Here is a 23,477-nt window from a genome sequence, read left to right as displayed (position 1 = left end):
TAGATCCTCAGGAAATCACATGCTGAAAACAAAAGTCAGACTCTTTGCTTCTTGTCTAAATGAGCAATTTCCCCGTTTCACTATGACAGAGGTGTTTAACAGACCAGCCATAAATTCACTGTGGCTCCAGCTACGTTGAATGGCAAGTCCTTCCCTTGTCTGACATGATTGTAACAGACAGAGTGAAACTACAACCAGAGTAGCTCACTACATGTAATGTTAGGCACATAGTGTAGATTATGAAACACAAGTGGGTGGGATGTGTCTGGCATTCAGGCCATGCAGGCCGGGGATGATAGGGAGTTGTAGTCCAAGACATTTGGAGGGCACCAAATTGGAGAAGCCTGGATTAATCCCTCCCCTGAAATAAAATGAAGCCTATGTGATGTACATGAAAATGTTCTTGCTCATATTCATCCCTTGCTCCCCGTGTCTTCCCTCCTCACTCCTTCTATTCCATCAAAATTTAATTTAAAACTCGCTAGAACAGGAACATGTGTTATGACACTCAAAAGCAGCCATGTACGTTGATAAGCCTATATTAAATAATAATGTAGATCTTCTGGCTACGAGCCCTTGCTTTGCATTACAAAAACAGAGATTCCAAGTCTCATGGCTGAAAAAAAACCAAAAAACCCGCAAAAGCTGTGAAGCAAAACTTTGCCAGTACTCAAGACACATCAAAAAAATTTTCCAATTTGAAGCTGCAGGATCACTCCCAATAAATGTTTCTAATACTACAACGTGCCATGTGCAAAACTCTGGTTTCACTTATTAGACTGTCAGATTGTTCAGGATGTAAGCCAATATTTTAATTGCAGGCTATCAGAATTTGGACAGTCTTTTGAGACTGACATCTTACAAAGCTTGAGAAAATGGTCTTGTCAGTTCTTTTCAGCTGTAAAGAGCTTTCCCTTAGAGTCAGCCCAGAATCAAAATGGAGGGTGGGGTGTTGGGGCAATCTTGAGCTGCCCTGGCACTATGATTCATTGTCTTTGGCCCTCTGCCTCACTCGTGCCAAAAGAATTCACATCTGCAGAACTCCGAAGTGTTGCAACCAACTGTGACACAAATTAAATGTGTTTATGACAAATTTGCGTGAGTCATTCAGACCACAAAGGATTAGCATTTCTTCATGTAAAACCCAAATTTCACCCCAAACCCAAAAACCAGATTTCTTTGATGCAAACTCCTGCCACCCCTAGAGATTAACGTTTAACAAATAGCAACCCCTGCCATGCTTCTAATGTTAAGGATGCCAAAAACAACAAACTTTCATTCTGGTTCTCAAACTGTGGGGTATCTAGCACCTAGGGGGGTGCAAAGTTCCAGGGAGGGATAGGATCCTGAGGCAGGCAGATCCTTTGGCTGGCTCTCATCTCCCCACCCCCCACCCCTGGCTACACTAATCAGCCTAGCTCTGGGTGGACTGAATGCTTCCGGGTGGAGGGCTCTTCCTGTTCCACATTGGGATGACTGAACCTACCCTGCTCCATCATCCTAAAGCAACCTGGGAAGAGAGGAGTTCAGAGAGAGTGGCTACTTCCTTATGTTATTTCCTTGAGCACAGTTTTAGGAGGAGATCCTCCTGTAACCCTCTGGTGTTGGGATGAGTACCCTAGTCTGTACAGCCTTGCAAGCAGCAGTGGGTTTTACACACACAACTGCATACAAGAATCTTTGTGTAATCACACACAGAACACATGATTGGTACTGGATCAGAGCCCCCAGAAGTGAGTAAATTCAGGAGAGAGAACCAGAGGTTCAAGAAGTTTGAAGAAACACTGTTTGGGAGAAAAATGATTTAATCCACTTTCATTTCTTCCCTACCCTTTCAACTGTGCAACCTCTGCAAGATACAGCTGTTAATATAATAATATGGGCAGCAAAACAAAAACCGAACCTTTAAAAAAAATATCAAGTTACGTATATTTGAGAAAAATAAAATTTCAGATTAGTCTCTCAACCCCCGTACCATAAAGACCTTTTGCAGGTATAACGTAGGTTTTGATACAAAATGCCGGTGTTTTGAAGCACTGCAGCATGAAAGGCAATGTCTCTGCTATTTTGTGTGTTAACTTTTTTAAAATTAAAAGTTATATATACAGATACCCCAAAGATGCCAAGAGGACAAAATACTGCATCCCTTTTTGTTGCAGCCAAGTCCTGGATTTTGAAGGAACTCATTCTGAGTGAAAAACCCACATGGTGATATTGGAGATCTCTGTATGAACGTTCGCAGTATGACAAGCAAGGACCACAACCGACTCTGGAGCAGAAAGATGACCTCCTCCTGGGGATCTCACGAGCCATTCTTCACCAGCTCATGGACCCCACTTCTGTCAATAACCAAAGGGGCACGGAACTCTTTGTTCTTCACAAACTCCTCCAGGCCCTAGCAACAAACAGCAGTAGATATTCAGAAACTGGCCACAAGAGATTTAGGAGCATTAAAGGCTAGTTGAAAACTAAGTGCAATCCAATGTGCAGCTTTGGACTTGAACTTGGGAGACCCAGGTTCAGTTTCCTGTTCAGTCAAGAACATACTGCATGGCCTTAAGGAAGCCATTCTGAACTTCAGTTTTCCATGTAGAAACTGAAAGTATTAATGACCTCCATAAAGGGGTTATTATGGGGCTGAATGAAATAAAGGTGTCGGGAGCACTTGGTATATAATCATTTATACATGTCAAAGCTTCAAGCACAGGAAAAATCATTCACCTGCTGTATCCTATGTAGCACATGTCCTGAATAATTGCACTGTATTTCTTATTAAGGTTCTAGACTACTGTTTTGATCAAAGCCCCTCAAGGTGGGTTACAACATGGTTGTAAATAGTCTCTTGCCCAGTTGACTGTGGCAAGGCAAGAGTTTCGATCAGGAAGAGAAGCTTTACAAATGTGGTGTCTTATCTATATCTTTTAGCTATTTGGGCCTTTTGGAAACAGGATAATAAAATTTTTGTGGACTGATTTACAAGGTTGGTTACTAATACAGAACACAGTGAGTATAAACACAATCTAAAAGCCCAGTGTCAAACACTAATAAAATAGTAGCAGCCAGAAAACCTTCCTAGCAGTCAGAAAATTAGGTTAAAATTGAAATTTACATGCCCACTAGAATAAAATCTAGCTTTATTTTATTTTTATTTATTATTAAATTTATTAATCGCCCATCTGGCTGGTCACCCAGAAAGCTATGTAGCAAATACATATCAGAAAGCTATGTAGCAAATACATCTGTATAAACTGACAGCCCACAAATGTACTGTGGGTAATAATCACTCAGGCGTGTGTTCATCTAGTGCATTAGCAGTTGTGCCACACAAGTGTTCCGCCAATCCACTTTATAGCATTCCCAGAATGGGTTTATACTCCTTCACCTGCCCCATCCAAGTATCTGAAACATGAATGGCATGCTAATGGGCTTTGGCATGAGCTTCAGCTACACCACTGTTTGGCATGGCCAGATAAACAGATAATGCTTTGCTTTGCTTTCAAGTAGGCTATACATTCCAAATCCACTTATCCATCCATAAAGTAGAATGACTGCATCATGTCTCTGGACTCAGCTTACTCCCCTCAGTTACAATGACTAGGATGGACCTTCAGCATCCTATTTCTACTGAGACCTGTTCATTTCCATAGAGCTTCCTCGTGGATTTTAGCCAGCATTTACTTTATGCCTTGCAAACTAGCCTAAAGATTAGGACAGTGTGATTAGCCATTTAAAGGGCAGGGGGAGAGACAGAGAACCCCATAGCAACTTACTTCACCCCCATAGGAGACAAGAGGCGAAATCTCACACTGAATTGGCAGATCATTGGCATCCTTCAGACTAAGGGAGAAAAGAAAAGAAAAAGGGGGGAAAAGTTAGTCAAAGACAAGTTAGGAAAGAGAGACGTGGCTCAATTCGGAAATTTCATCTTTGCACCTGGAAAACCCCTGTAAGGGATTAGCATCTTGCTCAGCTCCTGCCAAGGAAACAGCAGTGCGGAAACCAGAATAGCATTTAACGTGAGCTTGTTAAAAAAAATGCTAAGAGCGACACACTAGCAGAAGAGGAATTACAAGATTTAAAACCCTGCTCCCCTCCCCTTGCCAGTGCCCTTTTTGCATACATGGTGTCTTACTCATGAGTAGCAAAGCAAACTAAACAGACAAGTAGCTAAAAAGGGACTCTACTTCCCACCTTAGGGCCACTTCAAACAGTAAGAAATTCTAGGGCAAGCTTTAAAATCTGTAGATTAAACAACTAAAGTTTTAGTTTCCAATAGATAAATCAGCAAGGCTGAGAGTTAAGAGCATGTTATTATATTCTAAAGTGCTATTTTGGTTCTGATAGAGAATGGAAATATTTGTTAAAAGTGGCCTTGCCTTCTCACCATGATTAGTAGTGGCTTATTTCCTCATTCTAAATCTCAAAGATGGCTGTACTGAGGTTTTAGAACTGTACAAACTATTTAATTTACTATGAGTCAATCAATGAATCTATAAAAGCCACACATGATGAACAGGCCTATGGATTTTCTATTCAGAAAGCATTTCAAAATAGAAAAAAGTGTGAAAACCTGTTTGTATAATCACCATCAACAACTGTAAGTGGCTTTTCTTACTGAAGTGCTTTCCATGCAGGAAATGACACTAAAATAATAATTTGAAGAGGCCCTTAAGTCACCAAGATTCCTTCACAATCGAGAAACTCATAACCACTTCATTCAAGTCAAGAGTCACAAGAAATTCCCAGCAACATTCAGCAATGCCAGCAATAAAATAAGCAGAATAGAGCATATAAAGTTGCCTAAAACTGAGTTGGTCCTTCTAACCCAATATTGCCTACTCCAACTGACAGTAACTCTTCAGGGCCTAAGCAGGGTGTATATATATTGGCTTGGTTTACTAGCCAGCTTCCCTTAATAATACACATATCAGTGCGTATTATTCCTCTGTGCATGCCTGGCCATCATAAAGCATAATGGAGTATTCTTTAGGGCAACCAATACAGCAACAATCAGCATCAAATACCTTCATGGACCTCTCTTTACACAGACTTTCCTAAAAACACTCATAGGCCCCAGCTACACTGGCTGTGACTACAGGATTACTTGGTCACACCTGATGCCCTCCATTTTTCCTCCTCTAGTCTGCAGACCCTTGTATTCTCCAGGTGACTCAGGCTTCCCCATTCAGAAGGCAATTTGCTTGTTGCCCTCCTCTCTTGAGAAAAAATTGGAATCTGACACAAGTGTGCAACTCACACAGTAAAGAATACTGTGCAAAAGAATATGCTAGCAGATTGTACTTGTGTAAACTTTCAGTTGAACACTACAAACTGCCAACCCAGAGGCAAAAAATGGTGCTGCAGCTGCATCAGTGTGGCCTGCCTGCAGGCCACCACTGACTGAGAAGAGTGAAAGCAAAAATTGCAGTGGGCTACATCCATAGGAGAGTTGTGATGACACATAGTTTTTGTGTGAAGTAGCCCTAGGCAGTTTCTTCAATAGAGGACATCTGCCTTTTAGCATTGGGATTTACCTCTGTAAATGCACTGCTTAAACACACATACTCCTATGGTATATGAGTTGTGTATGATTGGCTCTCTTGCATGAACTTCAGGGGCTGCTTCCAGAGTGATGGAACTCACCTGTCTTGTCAAGGAGCCTTGTGTGTATTATCACTAATTCCAGAAAGATACCTACTGTTCATATACATTAGCACAGGAAGTGATGGATAAAACTCATCCCAGTTTAAGAAAACATAATTCCTGATGGGAATTGTAGCTTATAGTGAATACTGAAATACAGCAAAGATCCAATACAGAAAAAGAATACCATAACTGTGTTGCTGGGAATTGCCAGAGTATTAAGATCTGCAGGAGAGGCCCTTTTGAGGACACCATTACCCACAGAGGCCTGTTTGTCAGACACACTTGAAAGGGCTTTTTCCCCGAGTCGCCCACACACTGTGAAATGTGCCCCCTCAACAATTACTATTGGCCCCCACTCTCTTAGCCTTTAGAAAGATGCATCCTTTCAATTAAGCTTTTTAAAATGTGGTGTTTTAAATGTTTTTACTGTTTTTGTTTTTATCGTTGCATGGTTTTATTGTTTTAAATTGTTGTACATCACCTTAATGGCTTTTTAGCAGATATGGCGGTATATAAACATTAATAAATAAAATAATAAATAAACTGCTGTACCTTCAAAACTTCTAGAAAATACGCAACCATTCTGGCCAAGTTAAACACAGAATCCAAGCCTGGCAAAAAAATGTAGGCCAGCACTAATTTGAACACAACACTGGGTACTAGCAAACCTTTATTACATTTTTCTACCTTTGTGCACCAGAAAAGTTGCCATAGGTTCATGAACCTAACCTCCAACAGCTGTCAGTTAAGCCTTGCAGATATTCACAGAGGAATGTGGCTAAGCTCCTATTTTATTTCAACTATGACAAGAAGCAGCTACAAGATTTTATAGTCAGACATGCGCCCCTTCCCCAGCATGCACTTTGGCTACCATTCCATTGATAGTTCCCAAAAGACAAGTATATCACAACAAACATTCTCCCCATTAAAAACACACACACACGCACACACCCCAGGCGGAGCACTAAGACCCTGCATGCTGCAGAAAGATCAGTTAGTCAGGACACAAGCAGAGACCCATCACCATGCATCCCCAGCAGCCCAGGATAATATATTTACTTGTGATTGACATCAGCTTGGATCGCATCTGACCTTCCATTAATGCAGCTGTCACATGGGAAGAAAAAGGATGAATGAGAAGGGAAATGAAGTTATGGGATATGCCAGATCTAAACAGCAGACTTTCCTGGGAGTCCTGTATGATATTTGGTGGGACAAGTTCCATTAGTATACCCAGAGGGGAGCATGGAGGCACCATATGCTGAACTGAATGGCAGCTGTATGTTATTCAGGATTCTAATTTTAAATAAATAGACCTTTCTGCACACATCATGAGCTTGTTTGACCTCTGCACTCACTTCCAGTGCCAGGCATAACAGACATCTTGGCCCTTTTCCAGAGCAACAGAGAGATTCCTATCAAAGAAATGCAGTCTCAGACAGTTTCTCGATCATACGAATGCAGTAATGAGACACACGCCCCCGTGCACAAAATAATGCTAATCCCCCACTCCCGATGTTTGGAGGCACTCAAGTACAAACTCATGAAGCTACTTCGTACCAAGTGGTTCACCTAGCCCAGTAGCATCTACTCTGATTGTCAGCAGCTCACCACGGTCTCTACCCTTATGAAGCAGCTCTCCAAACTATAATTTCACTCAGGGGTGAGGAATCTTAAGTCAAGGACCACATTCCCTTGGAGGAAAGAGGTGTTGGGATGGATACCACAGGTGGGTGGGGCCGAAGCCAAAAGCAGATGGAGCCATGTTTGCTAGGTGTGAGTGGGAAAGAAAGAGCCAGGTGAGGGGCTAGGAGGGGAGAGAAAGAAGAAGGCTAGTGCCAGGGAATGGAGAGAAATAGCAAGGAAAGGGATTGGGGAGAGAAATAGCAAAGTTAGAGGTTGGGAGTGGGGAAAGAGAGTGCACGCCCACACAAAAGGGAAAGGTCTGTGCAAATGGAAGACTGGTCAGGCCAGGAAGCAACTCTTTCCATTTCCCCCTCCCTCCCAGCCTGTAGCCTTGCTATTTCTCTCCGCCCCCCCACTCTTGACTAGCCAGGCAACCACAGCAGACATTATGTGACTAGCCACATCCTCCATGGGAGCCATTTTGTGGCGGGGCCCACAAGAGTTTCTCAAATTCCCAAACATGCCCACGGTCCAAAATGGTTGGGGACCCATGTTCTAGAGGGCTGTGCCACTGGTACCTACCCACATCTAGGAATGGCTGGCCTATGTAAGGGAGATGGAGCCTATAGGCCCTGTTCCCCAAAGGCTTCATTTGAATTATGGGAGTAGTTTCCCAAATGCTGGCACTCCCTTCACTCTCCCCTAAATCTACCCATAACATCCCTGTACTCTTCAAGATGGTCATTGATAATGATGAAAATTCTACAATTTTCTCAGCTTGCAAATGCAGAGGGGGGATTTCATGCACTTGGGCAGCCTGCTGCAGAATGTAATTGGGAATCTTATCAACTGGAACATCCAGGATCTTTTCATGTTCTCCCAGATGGGCAGCAATTGCATCCAGCCTCAGAGGGTATACTCAGACTACAACTTAGGAATGGAAAGTAAAAGCTTGAGGAAGAACAAAAGCGCCTTACCACAGAATAGCTGGAAGGCGTGTTCCATTTTCATCCACAAAATCACCACCAGCATTGAGAACCCAGCAGTGATGCAGCGACATCAGTGCGTGCCGTGCCGTGGTGGGGTTGTCCTTGCCGTTTTGGCTGTCTGCGTTCTTCAAAGGGGAGAACTCATCTTCTCGCAGCACTTCATAAACCACAAAGTTCCTGGATGTAAAGTAAAGTAGATGTAGTCAGGCAGAAAGGCTTTAAGCTTTACAAAAATTCTTATAAATCTGGAGGAAGCCAACCACCCCTCAAGAAGATTCTTGAAGTTAAGATTCTTCAAATCTAAATTATACTGTGAAGAGCAAGCCATTTGGCTATGCAGGCCTGTAGCTAGACATCAGCAATAAGCTCAAATGCCAAGGAGAGAGGAAAAGGACTTGTATGAGGCAAAGAAATCCCTTCCCCAATCATGTGAAGGCATCCATTGATTTCAAAGCCTTCAGAAATGGACTGCACACACCTTTATAGTGAGTACTGGGGCTAGTCCCAATCTTTCCCACAGATGGGTAGCTGAAGGTGGATCAGTGCAACAGAGTCTTTTGTGGAGCTTACCCGGGTATCATACCAGAGCCTCAGTATAGAGGGGAGGGGCACTCACCACCCATTTCCTCTCTCCATGCCAGCTCCATATCCTCTTCTTGGTTCCCACTGCATCTTCCTGTCTGCTGCTGGCTCCCAAAACAGTCTCAGGGTGAATGAATGCTCTTCACCCTTACATCACACCTTATAAGTCACACAATCCCCAATCTATTTTCAAGAGACTTCTTTCTGATCTGACTAATGAGATCATCTTGTTCTACTCTCTGATGGCCTTACCTAGAGTTTCCAGACAGCTCAGCTTCCCTTCCTACGAAACCCCTACAGCTGAAAACCTTCAACATTCTACAACCAGGAGGACCAAAAAATTACTTTCAAAATGAAAAGAAAGCCATTTATTTATATACCCCCCCCCCCCAAATGCAGATGGTGACACAGAACACAAAACACTCTCAGAGCTAGGCAGACAAGCATTTGGCCAGATCTAAGGACCTACTTCGCAAACTGGAAGATGTCAAATACAAACTTCTCCATCTTAATCCCATTTGGTTTGTCTGGCTTCAGAGGCTTCCCAGTGGCCACATCTATGTAGGGAATCTTCTTTTGGGCTATGTGGTGTTGCAGATGAGGTTCATAAACACTGGAATGTCAAGGTAAGAGTCAGTAGAGTATGAAGCATACCAGGATCTATCAAGGGACATTAGCCCAATGAAGCCTCCATATACCTGATGTTGGGGACAAAGAACAAAGGAAGGCCATCACCTTCATGCCATGCTTGTGAACCTTCAGGCTGGCAGGCAGGAACCGATACTGAACTAGATGGACCTTGGTACAAGGCAGTACTTAGGTTTTCATTGAATTCAAATTGCTGCTTTTGACCTAGAATCCTAAACAGTTCTGATCCAACATGGCAGAGACTATCTTCTTTCATCAATCCCCTATTAAGCTAGGACACAGCTGTGAACCCAAAGAATAATGTTTATATGTAAATTTACTGTTATGATGGCTATGAAATAATCCCTAGGCTAAAATGTAGAGCTTTATGGAGGGACCCAGAAGGGTTAAGAAGTGCCCCAGTCCTCATTCATTTCAGACTTCCTCCTGAGGGAGGAAGGGGAACATATAATCAGCACAGAGCCACTATATCCAGCCAGCAGAATCAAACTCTAAAGATTTTTCTCGACTGTATCCAGGCTGCAGGGAATGTTTATGTTTGCCATGAAAAGTCTCCCCGAACATAGAAAAGCAGCATGTTCTGGAAGGCACTGAGCTAAGCTGAACATGCTAGTTTTCTACTTGGGGAGAGCAGTTGTTTCCCAGGAGAGCATTCAGACGTCTACACATCCCCACTCCGGAGTTCAGAAAAAGATTTACCACTTAATTCTGCCCCATATATAAATACTGACTTGGTTCACTGAAAAATGCTAAAACAAGGGAAGATCACTCCATTAACATTTAAAGGGAAGAGCTTTAATTTTCCCAGGTTTTTGAACTTGCCTTAGCTTAAAGCTGTTTTTATGCTATATTTTATGGTTGTTTTTATTGCTATTGAATTGTAAATAGTTTTATTTCTTGTTGTAAGCCAGCCTATACATATTGTTAATAAATAAATACAGATTTTGGCATGCAATAGAAGGATCAGAAATGTCTTAGAACTACATTTCATGAACCAAGCACGACTAAAAAATGCCCATACTTGACAATGTCTTTCAGAAACTCCATTGTGAAGTAGTGGTTGGCAATGTTCCCAGCATTAAAAAGCAGCCGGCCATCATGACTCCTTTTTTGTGCTGTGGCCAGAGAGATCTCGCTGTATTCCACCACCTTATAAACGCCACCCACTCGGCACACCACACCAACTGGCTCCGTGGGGTTGGTCTTTTCAACTACCTAAAAGAGGATAACAAAGAGTCTTATAGCACCTCGAAGACTAACGCATTTATTGTGGCATAAGGTTTTGTGGACCAGAATCTCTTCATTCAGTGTTATCCTCAGTTGGCTGGTATAATTACAAACGGGTGTAGGGGGAGAAAAATGTAAACGGTGGGATGGCAAAAAGTATGGTCTGTGACAATTCAATGAAGTGACCATTCACAGGGCAAAAAGATAGTTGCACAGTAAGGTATACACTTATTGTCAAAACGCATAGAAAGCAACAGATCTGTTTCTCTGCAAAGTCAAAGCCAGTCTGGATAATATTTTAATATTAAATATTATCTAAAGTCTGGATAATATTTTAATATATTTATTATGGTCAGAGAGAGATTGAGATACCAAATAAAAGCAAATAACAGATTTGAAGACAAAAATCTAGTTGTTTTGCCAACTTAAATTAAAAACAGAAGGGGAAAAAAGACACAATCCTTTTTTTAAAATGTGAGGTAAATGCAGGCGGCACTTTGAAAATTCTGCAGGTATTGGCTTTAAGAGGGACTCAGAAGTGCCCACAGTCCAAACCTAGTATCTGCATCTCAGGCCCTTTGTTCAGCTTTGATCCCATGACAACTGACTACGTAGTCAACTCTGTCATTCCTCTGTAATCTCTGTAAACCCCAGGATTACAGGTACTAATGGGTGGTATAAGAGCATGTAGGTTATTTTGTTACTAAGAACACCAGCTGAAACCAAAATTCACTACGTAACCAAAACACTTAAAACTGGGAAACAGCACCACTAAAACAATCCTTGTAGTTTGGCTGCTTGTTCTCATAAATGTACTGCTGCATTATAACTCTTTCTTTAGCTCTGTTTCATCACATGGTGTCATGCCTCTGCACAGGAACTGTAAAAATTTAAGCCAGATATTTACAGAAGAGGCAAACACAGTGGTTGTCAAATAACTTGTGAATTATTACTGAATCAAACTAAACAGATGTTATCATTAAGACATTAATTCCTTCCTCTGACTATGCCCTCACAGAACAGACGACTGCAGAAGAATTACAAATGTCTGATGATTTTTTTCTGTAAAAACATCTGTGAATTCACCCTTGATTTTTCATTCTGTTCTATTGAGTTACATACAATTCAAAAGCCTGCATATTCCAATAACAGTTAAGCTGATCCAATAAAGAGACAGTAACTAATCTATGTGCCTAATCTATTATTTTTGAAGCAGCAGCATGTATACAGTGATTTTGAGCTGTTCCAGGTATTTATAGGTAGGCCAGTATTATCATCCTGAAGATGGAGGGGCTGAGACTGAGAGAATGGGTGGGTAAGGCCGCCTGGCAAGTTTGGGGCCAGAGTGAGATCTGAACCAGGGACTTTCCAGCTCACTTCTAACCCACTTTGGTTCACCAGCTCCCTATTTTGTACTCCTTATTGTCTGGGACCCACAGCACACTAGCTTTCTACGCCTATCCCCCATTGTCATACACAGTCACTTTCCCAAACACAATGAAGACCTCAGGAGGCATGGGGACAACCCGTTCTCTAGTCTTTGTGAGGATTGATTACCTTTGCTCCACAATCTGCTCCCTTCTGCACACAGAACCCAATGAACCGAGGGTCAGCCACTTTTACTAAAATATTGTCGACACAGTAGACGTGGATGCTGCCAATGCCTCGCTGCTCCATGTCTTCCACAATGTGATGTGCTCCCAAAGCTCGGTACAGACCACCATTGCCATCTTTAGGAGAGGGAGAGAAGGAAAGAAGCACTGTGGTGTATCAGGCATTTCTTACTTAGTTACATCTATTTCTGCTTACCTTTTTCTCATACGTAACATTTGTCAATAAAAATCCTAAAAATCCAGAAATTTCAATAAGACAGAAAATAAAGCAGGAGCAGTACTGAAAACTTTAATGTAGTCTGCTCCAAATGCTTTTCAAGATAAGAACAAAAAATTATTTTCTTAAACAAGCCAAGGAGAAAGTTACTCATGCTCTTGAGAGGGAGTTCCATAATGGTGGTACTACAGCTAAGGCAACCGCTTTTCCTTATAGCCACTGCTACCTCAAGCACTGCTAGCACCTGGAGCAGGGGCCTGAGGTACCTGTGAGTTTCTCACAAAAGGCGGCAAAGGTCAAGGCATTTAGGGCTTTAAAAGGCAAGAACACTTTGAATTGGGCTCCATTCAGAATAACGTTTTAGATATATATAATGAGCTAACTGCCAGTTGGGCATCCCAAGTGGAGCATACATTCGTCACTAGACTTGTTGGTCAACAGAGATAAGGCACAATGAGGTGGTTGTGACGGCTGCTGCAGAAAGATGACCAATGCCACCCAACACACCCACTTCAGCTGGCCTACAGCCCCACTATGTTTTGTATATTTGCATTTTATATTCTCCCTCCCACCATAAACATACAAATGGGATGAGTGATATGAAAACACTGCATCTCTCTAGATTGCATCGTAATCCCCTCTATTTCCAGTCTTCAGGGGGAGTGTGCGATTGCTTATGAAACCACAGACACACCACCCACATGCAACAGGGACGTATCAGCAGACTTGGTGGAATCCTGAGGTTTGCAGAAATACAAAAAATCTGCAGAAAAAATCTAAAGTAGTAAAAAAAGAATAATAGAAAGACTAAAAACTCAACTGGGCACACATGCAGCACATGTTTGCCTCACCCAGGTCTGTCTCCCAAATAGTTGGCATCAAGACTTGTGGTACTGGGTCATCTCCTGCCTTTGAAGATGCAGACCAGGTTGGCCAGCAGTCAGCTCAATCGACACTTCAAAGCTTCTCCTACTCAGGCAGGAGGGTTGTCCTTGCCATTTCTTGAGGAGGAACAACTGAAGGCTCCCACAAAACACAAGCAATATTTTGTTGCAGAAGTTCACTTGTATATACTAATAGTGACCTCAATTCCCCATGCTGGTCCTTACGAAGACAAAACAGTAGCACTTATGCACAAGAGGGAGGTATACGCAGGTCTGGGGGAACCCTGAAGTCTGCCTAAGTACAACATTAAAAAAAACCCTAAGGGGGTAACACTCCCCACCCTACCACCAAATATTCCAATGAAGACTAAGCTTGTTCACTGGCTACAGAATGCTGACTGACTGGGTATGGAAAACTGGCTGAGAGGGGGAATTCAATGGAATATAGTAGAGGGCATGGCTGACTGCAACAAGAGCACTCCATACAGTGACGTTTTGTTGCAGGTCCCATTTGTTTACTGTAAAATCTAAATGGAGGTCACAAGGTCCACACATAACATTAACCCATGGTTTATTAAAACCATGGTTTGTTGCCTTACCCATGACAGACGACCAAATAAACTTTGGTTGGTTTGCTCAGTCTGTGGGTTGTTTCCCTCCTCTTTTGCCTGTCCCCTCCCTGTTTCCCAGCTATCTTCATGGCACTGCAGTGCTGGTATGAACCCAGCTATCTTCATGGCACTGCAGTACTGGTATGAAAAGAGGCTGATTTTTTTAATCACTCTTGCCCGCTGCCACCATAGGCTGGCAAAACAACCCATGAACAACCCACAATTCTGGGTTCGCACATAACGACAACCCATGTTTAAACAACCAAGAATTCACAAGCCAACAACAAACCAGGGGTTCTCTTCATGGGTTGTTTGTGGTTAACTCCCCACAGTTAACCCATAGTTCCAAGCTTGCATGTAACAACCCACGATTCAACAAACCATGACTAATTAAACCATGATTTGTCATTATGTGAGAACCAAGTCACTGGGTATATGGAGATATGGAGAAAAGATGCTTCATCAATTCTTCGGGAAGATATGGAGCTTCCTTTTTAATAAGGGGTCACATTAAAAGTAAGCCTTAAATTTGAAATAAAGTGTCTTCAAGATGCACGCACAATGGTATTTACATCCTTGGAAAATCCACAACACTGCAAATTGAAGATACTGTTTTTGTCAAGATGGCAGCAAATGCTCCGTAAGGGCTCAGTGGTTGTTGGGAGGCATGGTTATAAAAGCATCTCAATAAATGTTGGATGTCACTCTACCTTATGACCCAACAGTGTTTTTTACTGAGGTATGTTACAGGTGTTACCCAGTTGAATACCATGTGTTACTGCTATCTGTATTTGTTTCTGCTTGCCTTGTCTTTGGGAAATACTGGAAGGCCCTTTTGGAACCATCTACAAAAAAACAATGGCTCCTCAAAATTTGGGAAACAATAACAGTTGTGAAATTAATCTTTTTTTTAATACCAATTGTAACTACAATTTATCAGAGACAGAGACTAGATATGAAATGTATCATAAAAAATATAAAATCAAAAGACAAACTCTCACAGTGACCTCATTTATATTAATGACTAATGTTAACCAGGTTTAGCTATTAATTGGTAAAAGCCTGTATAAAGTTTGGAGGTCTGTGTTATGTCCTGCTAGTTTCTGAATAATATTTATATTTTTTAATACTTTTGTAGGGCTTCAGTTTTTGTATTATCTTTGGTATGATAAAAATGGATGAATTGCTCTGCAATGGAAACAAAGCCATTTTTTCTGTTGTATGGACAGAGATCAAAAAGGAGGATATCAAGCTTAGCTTGCATGCCCTCCTCCTCCTGCCTCCTTGTGTTTTTAGTCTGGCGTCCTTAACTCCAATTTGCAAAGATAAGATCCCCACGTCCGACAAATTCTTTCAGAGTGACTTCTTCAGTTCCCTGTATGTCCACACCTTTGGAATTGATAATTAGCACAAACAAATGATTTAAGGCTGCTGGAGCCTTGTACTATTGGCTCATTCACTCAAGTCAGCGAGAAGGGAAGAGACAGTTGCCAGAGGAGAGGGGAAATTGCGGTGGTATCATTGGCAAGTGCTTTTGTGGATTATTGTACCTGGTGCCATACAAACTTTGCCCTTTTCTTCCAGGAGAATTTTCCCATCGAAGTCCATAGCAGGCAACATCCCCTGCTGGAAGAAGATCACATTCTCCTTCTTTAAGCCAAAGTATTTGTGCTTCAGGAAAAATTCCTTAGTCACCTCCATCGTCCTGCCACTTGTCATAATGTACCTGCCCAGCACAACACAACAAAAGAATGATAGTTCACTAAGACAGGAAGCAAACATGTCATGGGACATGCAGCCCATGGCCCCACCCCTCACTCCTAGACAAAAGCCCTGCTCCCCAAAGGGCCATAACCTCTATGAATGCATGGCTCCTTATTTCACAGTTTTTTGCACTGAATTCCATGCTCTGAAACTGTAGGTACCAAATAACTGGAGGTCTTAAACTCCAAAATATTTCCAAGGCAAATCAGACTCTCCAGGCAATAAAGGAGCCAGAATGTCATCTCCCATTAGCAGCAAGAAAGGGAGCCGTTTAGAAAAATGAAAACAGCAAGCCAGCAAACAAATGCAAATAGTATCTGTGGTCAGATTTGATCATGCAAGTCAATACCTTCAAGCTGGGATTCTTAGGCTACAGATGTAGGTGCATGTGTGTTTTGTAGAAGAGAAAGAGATCCCTTCTGATATGTTCATGGTACAAAGGGGTCAGAGAATTACTCTGCCTTTACCCTCAAAATCATGCCAGCAGCAGATACTTAACACCAAGACATGCATTGGCACTAAGGGGTCATTCCCAAAGTATGCATCACAAAAGAATTACTGGAGTACTTAAAAAATAAAGGCACCTACGAGCCCAAGATACCCATGCACAGAGGAGAGGATGGGTAATTCTGAATGCTCCAATTGCTCCCCAGATGGAGACACAGCAGAATTTACCTCCTCAACCCCAGGAGGATGCCTGTTGTGTCTCTGAATAACTTAGGCATAAAACAGCGCATCTTGCAGAAGCATAAATACAAGACTCCTCTGAGGGCCTGCATTTCTTACTCTTATGTTTTTAGGTGTAAGAATTAAGTGTCTCCAACTTTGATTTAGAAAAAAAAGACTGCCTCTGCTACCAGAAACACTAGCATTAAGTGCAATACCACTGGCCATGCTGGTTGGGGATAATAGGAGTTGGAGTCCAACAACATCTGGAGGGCCATACGTTTCCCACCCCTGACCTACACCATAGATCAAGGGTGACATTTAATTAACTTCCATCATATCCACAGGTTCCTCTTTATGTTTACATCTTCATGAGCAAAGAACCTAATATTAAGTCCCCTCTTTGTCTCCACCGCTCATAACTAAATCCTCTGGTCAGGCAAGCTGAATGGTTTATAAGCAGGGCTGTGCATATTCCATGCTAGAAACAATTCTAGGAAATTCCAGGCAATCCAAATTCTGAGCCAGATTCTGTGAGCTGTACGAATCATGCAAGCTGACCAAATTGACATGATTTCTTGTATTTGTTCTGCAATTTATTATCACTTTACACGGTTATTTGGGTTTTGCTGGTCTTAGGGAGGAGCGGGGAGCAAGACAGGGCAATGAAACACTACCCCTTCTGACAACTGGGAATCTTCTTCATCCATCTTGTCAACTTCTAAGATTACAGCAGGCAGTTCCCATGTGCTTTCGAGCACATCTGTGCAAACGTAAGTGTTTTTTTAAAAAACATTTCTAAACAACAACAAAACACCACCGAGATTCTGAAGAAGCTGAAGGGGCCAGTAACATTTTCTGAAATCCTATGGGATCTCAGTAGCCACACAGAGCAGAAAGCTAGCAAAACTGACCTTTGAACACTAAATGACAATCACAAAATTATCCAAGATGCTTACCATGGAATAACACACTTGAGAGCATGCTGTTTTTCAGCTAGCTGCTGCAGTTTCAAGATACGCTCCGCTTGAATCTGGAAGAGGGTTTTGTGGGATGGTAGGCCTACATCATACATTCCCTTGGGGTATGAGACACCTAGCCTTGTCCCCTGTCCACCAGCTAGGAGAAGAACAGCTACTTTGCTCTGAGAAATCTCTCGGAGACCTAAAACGAGTAAGAAAAGTAAAAGTGAATTATCTGTCTCCAAACAGTTCTGATGATCCCATTTATTTCAATGGTAAGGTAGCAAGCTTTTGAGTTTCCCACTACTCTTTCAGGCATGCAAGGTATTACTAGAAAGAAGCCTCTCTCCCACAAATGTGCACCACACATGGTGAAGCCAGAATCTCTGTATCGTTGCTCTTTCCTGCCCTAATGGTTCACTTTCCTGCCCTGCTATGCTGGGAGAAAGAGAGGCCTCTTTCCCCCTACCCAGCATGGAACAATGAGCTGCCAGTGTAGAAATGGATTGCTTCTGAGCCTCCCCTAGCAGTTTGCTTCTTCCCCACCCAGCACAGAAGGAAAGCTGTTTAGAAGGTACATTTATGAATGAGGGAAATTGGTGACGAGCCAAGGGGATCTGGATGGAAGGAAAGTGTGTGAATGTGGTGGGGTGGGGGAAGGAGATGTATCCTTTTTTGTCATTATTTGAGGCTTCCTCCTCAAGATGATGGATGAACTAGGGGGTGTGTGTGTGTGTGTTTGTGAGTGAGAGAGAGAGAGAGAGAGAAAGAGAGAAGGGTTGTCCTGTCCAGAGTTTGCTTTGGCCCTGCCTGCCACCAGCAATCAGCCCCCAACCACTTTCCCCCAAGTTTTCCCTTTACCAAAACTGAACTAAGATGCATTGCACAATGTCTGCCCAGTTTTAATACTGACAACAAATGCAGCAGTTTTAATAGCTTCCAAGAAATTTTAAGAAACCTCCAAAAAAGTTGTTTTTGAGATTTACTCTTACTTGTCAAATGACTTATAAGGCCTACGCCCAGTTTTAGTATCCTTGCCCAAGAAAAGATATTTATGAGCCTCACATTCAAATAAGCAATCTCATGTATTCTTCACAAACTTTAGGATTACATTTTGGACAAGCATGCAAAACCCCAAGACAACACTGGACAGAAGATCCATATCCCAAAGCCAAAACTTATAACATTCTTATCACAGGGGTTTCAATATGGGCATTTCCCCAAATAACATTTATATAAGCATGCAACTGAGTGTTTTGTGGCCTCTCCAGGGTAAAACACTTCCTGGATGACTTCCTGCTTGGAAACATGCCTGAAACTATTTAAGCATTTAGTTTCAAGTGGACCTACAGGTGAATGAGGAATACAGGCAAAAGAACAACTTAAAGCCTCAAGAACGCACAAGGTTAACTTTTAGAAATTATTTATTTGGTAGGACCTGGATGTAATACCAAGTTTTATTGGCCTGAAGAAGAGTACTGTATTACTCAAAAGCTTGCTTTCTGGCATTTTAAACTTTTCTTGATACAAATCAGCAACTTGGTTGTTCTGCTCTTTCCCTGCAAGCAACACAGCTACTAAGGGCTCATTCCTATCGGGAAAGGTGGCTGCCTATCCAATGCAGGGCGGGAGCAGTGTGGAGGGGATCTTCCTCTCCACGTTTCAGCCACCCTGCATTCGCTCTTTGCATTCGCTCGAAATCGGCTGTCTAGCTGCGGGTAGTCGTGTGGGGGGGCCTGGCGGGCGCCAGACGATGCATAGGAAGCATCGGAAAGGCACTTCCACCCTCCCCAGCCCATGGAATGCCCTGTTTTTGCTGTTCTGTGCTGCTCTTATGAGCACAGAGCCAACCCACACTGCCTATGAGGCAGAGCAGGAGGGGGTGGAGGTCAGTTCTCTGGGAACCAACCTTGGAGTGGGGGCTCCAAGGTTGGTTCCCGGGAACCGACCTATCCTATGGCCGTCTAGCCGCTGACTAGCTGCCACAGGATTGCGCCCTAAGGCTCCCATCCGTTTTTTGGAAATTTGAGTGCTTCTGTTAGTCTAGATCAATCCCACTTGGGTCTTGATATTAGCTTTGTTTTAGGTTTAATCTTTCTTTAATGTCACTGTTTCAATCTAGCTTTCATTACAAAACACACTGAGCTCATCATACCAGCATGGATATCACAATAACTAGTACCCAGATGACAGTATGTGGAGGTCAGACTCCGGCTTCCCTTGGAGGGAATATAGGGTTTCAAAAGCAGTATTCAAATCAACCAGTGTGCAAGGCACTAATCTGGAAAAAAAATCAAATGAGAGAGGTACTAGAATATTCGAAGTGCAGCTTTACCATACACAAACCTACAGCTAAGGAACTTCAGGAGAAATGTCTGGCAAGGCTCATTGGTTGTGACTGCAAAGAGCTGGATCCCCACGAGACACATGTACCGAGATGGTTTACTGATCGGACTCAAGCAGCTTATAGCAGAAGGGGCTGCTGCTCCTACTCCACCCGCAGTTACACCATGTCATTTCTGTGGGAAACTGGTACATTATGAAGTGACGCATTTAAGTTCCTATGCTCCTTAGTTAAGGGCAGGCTCACATGTAGGATAGGCCCCCAAACTGTTTCCTAGCAAACTTTTCTAAACTCAAGGCAAGAAGCATAGCAACGCCCCCAAGCAAAGAAAGTTTACTTGGGTGTGGCATTCAATTTTGTTCCTAACAGAAGGAAAACTATGGCATTTGTGTGCTTCTCTCTCTCCCTGCATGCCCACCCCCTTAAAAAGCCACTTAAAATAATGCACAATATTGCATTCAACAGGCCACTTCCATAAGAACTGGGAGGCATTTTATTTTAGCAAGCAATTTTATTTTGGAAGTATTAATCTCAGACACATAGATTTGCCTATCACCCATATCAAATATTTTCATACTGTAGGTCATGTTGTGTTCTTGTGGTTACACATTGTCTCAGGAGCCAAATACTAACACCAGTGGCATATATGAAAACCTTACAAAGTCATGAGATCCATTTCTCAGCATCGACAGTGCTGTGCCAGCCAGCTATTTACAGATGATAGGGATGTCCCAACAATAGGTGAGAATTCAGTACCACAAATAAAAATAGTTACTGTATCTAGAGCTATTAAATAAACATGCCATTACATAAAGTGAAAAACAGATTCAATTGGAGAAAGTGAATTAGGAGTGGGTATCATGAATCTCTATATCATACTAATTAGTAAAGATATTTTAAGGGCACAATCCTATACAGGTTTACACAGAAAAAAGTCCTACAACTCCCAGCATTCCCCAGCCAGCTATGCTTTGTAGGACTTGCAGGACTTTTTTTCTGTCTAAACCTGCACAGGATTGCGCCTTAAACTACTAAACCCCATGTCCATCAAAACAAATGCAAGAACCAGGCTAGAAGGGATAGCAGTTGAGATTCTCCCTAGCATCAGCTCACACCTCCCAAAGGAGAGCTTTTTCATGCTTCTAAGGAGAAAAGTAAGCCAATGATCTGTCTCTCCGTTTGCATAGACTGTATCACTTCAGGGAACAGGTTTATTTCCAGAGAACTGCCCTATGCGTAAAGTGGGATCTCTCTTAGTACCTTCCTCCTCCCAAGTTGGCAGCCGAGCTCGGTCCCGGGTTGCACTCCCCAAGACCTCACGTGGCACAGGTTCCATCTTGGCATCCATGTTGTCCTGCCCTGGTGAATGGCTGCTGCCCATCATGGCCTTCTGGAAAGCCTGGCCCAACTCCTCCAGGTCCATGGCCTTCAACTCCATATACAGCTCCTGTTGCTCCGGCACACTCAGTTCCTCCCAGAACTGAAGCAGGTGGCTCTGCCCTGCCTCAGCCAAGCAGTGCTGGAGCACACGGACATCCTTCTCTCTATCCATAGTCTGTGGAGGGAAGAGACGTTTCATAAGCGTTTTTCACTGCTGAAAAACAAGCAGTGTCCAAACAGGTAGCACTGATCATCTTTTCAGTGGGCCTGCAGGATAAGATTTTTTGCTCCTCACCCTGGGCAATCATTTGCGCCCAAAAAGGTTAGATGTGTGCAGAAACCTATTTAATCCCAATTCAGCAAGGGAAAGTCACAAATGAAACATCTGTAAGAGCCACACCCACCAACAGCAGCCACTAGCCCAGGCTGGTGGACTTACCTCTCACCAGCATGTGCATGTTCATTCTGCCCTAGGCAAAGCTGGTTTAAGGCATGTGTATCCATTTATGGCAAAATTCCATGGGTGCCCACAATTTAGTTCTTCCCCTCCCTCTTTGACTGTTTCCCCCCTCTTAAGTTATGCACAGTTTTGCAAGGCTAGTTATAGAAGTACTTGCCAGGCAAATCATAGCATTTCCTTTCGGTCTTCCAGCACACATTTACAAGGGGCAATAGCAAATACAGAACCAGGGCGGGGAAGGACGTTGCGATTATTCTCAACTGTTCTACACTAATCTGTGGAACAATGACAATATTACCTGTTTGTGTACCCTTAGGAGCCACCCTGGTTACAAACAGACTGGCTGGCAAGACTTGTACACGTGTGCTGGGACAACCTCCCAGCCTGATACCATGAATGTTCACTCCAAAGCAAAGCCCACCCTATTTACCTGTTAGCAAATAAGACTTGCTAACAGGTAAGTGCACACAGGACTGCAGCTTAGTCACCTACCCGTACCACACGTCCTCCTAAACTGAGCACCCCAGATGTAACAAAAAAGACAGGATTATTATGTGCTTAGGGCAGAAACTTGCCTACTCTGAAAAGTGCCATGAAATACCTTAACTTAAAAATTAAGCAGCACCATATTATTAACCACAAATGGAGCCAATACGAAATAAAAAAACACTGTAAAGAGCACAGCCAGTACTGCTGTTCAGTTTAACACAATTGTTATAACTACTTGGAATTTAATACTCTCGGCGCAGCTTTCACAAACACTTGCGGCACGCGATTTCGGTCTCTCCCTCCACCAATGTACAATCCTTCAACCCCCCCCCCCCCCCGGACACACGCCCCTTCGCCCATCCCCTCGCCCCTGGGCTGGCTGAACGAAGGCACCAGCCCCGCTCGCTGCGCGGGCCACTCGCTCACCTCAGGCGGCGATGCCAGCTCGTCCGGGCCGACCGCTCTCGCCTCTCGCCCCCTCCGGCCGCCAGCCCACCCGGAGCCCCTTCGCAGGCCTGCCCTCCTCCGCCCACGCTATCCAATAAGCCACGCGGGAGGCGGAGCCCGGAGCCGCTTCCTCCCGAGCGGGCGGGCGGCACGGGGAGCGCTGCCACGTCACGCCCGAGCGCGCCGCCACGCAGCGCCGCCGGCTCGACGCCCGGGAAGGAGGGAGGAGGAAGGTCACAGGCGGGAGGGGGCGTTTGGGGGAACGGAACTGACGCGCCGCAGACGGGGATGGGCGCGGTTGCCGCGGCAACGGGACTGCTCACGGCCTGGTCCCCGGAGGGAGAGGCCCGCAGGGTGGGCCTCGCCGCTTCTGCGTCACCCCAGGTGGGGCTGGCAGCTCTTTTCCAGTCGCTTTCCGGTGGGCCTCGTTTTTTCTCCAGACACAGAACGTGCTGTTCTGTGATTCTTATTCCGGACTGTCCCCCGCCCCCCTTGCCCAACGGAGCTGGGGCTGTAATTTGAAGCGGACAGCCGGAGCAGCGGAACAGGGACGTCTTCGCCCTTTCCTCTAGTCCCATTTCCCCGCAGAAAGTCGAGCCCCTTCAATTGGTTTTACCACCACGAAGGAAAAAAGGGGGGGGGGATGAAGAAAGTCGGTTCCCCTTCCAGTGTCGTCCCTGCTGGCTGCATTTTGTAAAACCATGCAACTAAGGGCTCAATCTTATGCATGCTTAGACAACAGTCCTACAACTCCCACCATTCCCCAGCCAGCTATGCTGGGAGTTGTAGGACTTTTTCTGTCTAAACAGGCATAGGATTGCGCCCTAAAGCTACAATCTTACACTTGCTTCCGTAGGAGTAAACCCCATTGAACTCAGTGGGATCTAATTCTAAGTAGACATATATAGAATTGCACTGTTGT

The 23,477-nt window shown here is 43.7% G+C and overlaps 1 protein-coding gene across 2 annotated transcripts; it reads right to left on the bottom strand.

Moving 5' to 3' along the window:
- Positions 1–1,789: 1,789 nt before the first annotated feature.
- UAP1 (UDP-N-acetylglucosamine pyrophosphorylase 1) lies at positions 1,790–22,597 on the bottom strand. Of its 2 annotated transcripts, XM_084851133.1 has the most exons (11): positions 22,535–22,597; positions 21,040–21,334; positions 17,433–17,637; positions 15,594–15,769; positions 12,276–12,448; positions 10,513–10,706; positions 9,313–9,456; positions 8,250–8,438; positions 6,706–6,753; positions 3,771–3,837; positions 1,790–2,395 (listed from the first exon to the last, which is right to left on the bottom strand). In XM_084851133.1, exons 2-11 carry the CDS (start codon positions 21,329–21,331, stop codon positions 2,303–2,305), a joined length of 1,581 nt encoding a protein of 526 aa, XP_084707259.1. In that variant the 5' UTR covers positions 21,332–21,334; positions 22,535–22,597; the 3' UTR covers positions 1,790–2,302. The 2 variants fall into 2 exon arrangements, with proteins under 2 accessions (XP_084707259.1, XP_084707260.1); XM_084851134.1 differs by lacking the exon at positions 6,706–6,753.
- Positions 22,598–23,477: the final 880 nt, after the last annotated feature.

This window comes from Heloderma suspectum, chromosome 4, assembly GCF_057233095.1.
Source record: "Heloderma suspectum isolate Gila_16-S chromosome 4, 16-S_ref, whole genome shotgun sequence".
In the NCBI taxonomy this organism is placed as follows: Eukaryota; Metazoa; Chordata; class Lepidosauria; order Squamata; family Helodermatidae; genus Heloderma; species Heloderma suspectum.
This window is presented reverse-complemented; position numbering and strand designations above follow the sequence as displayed.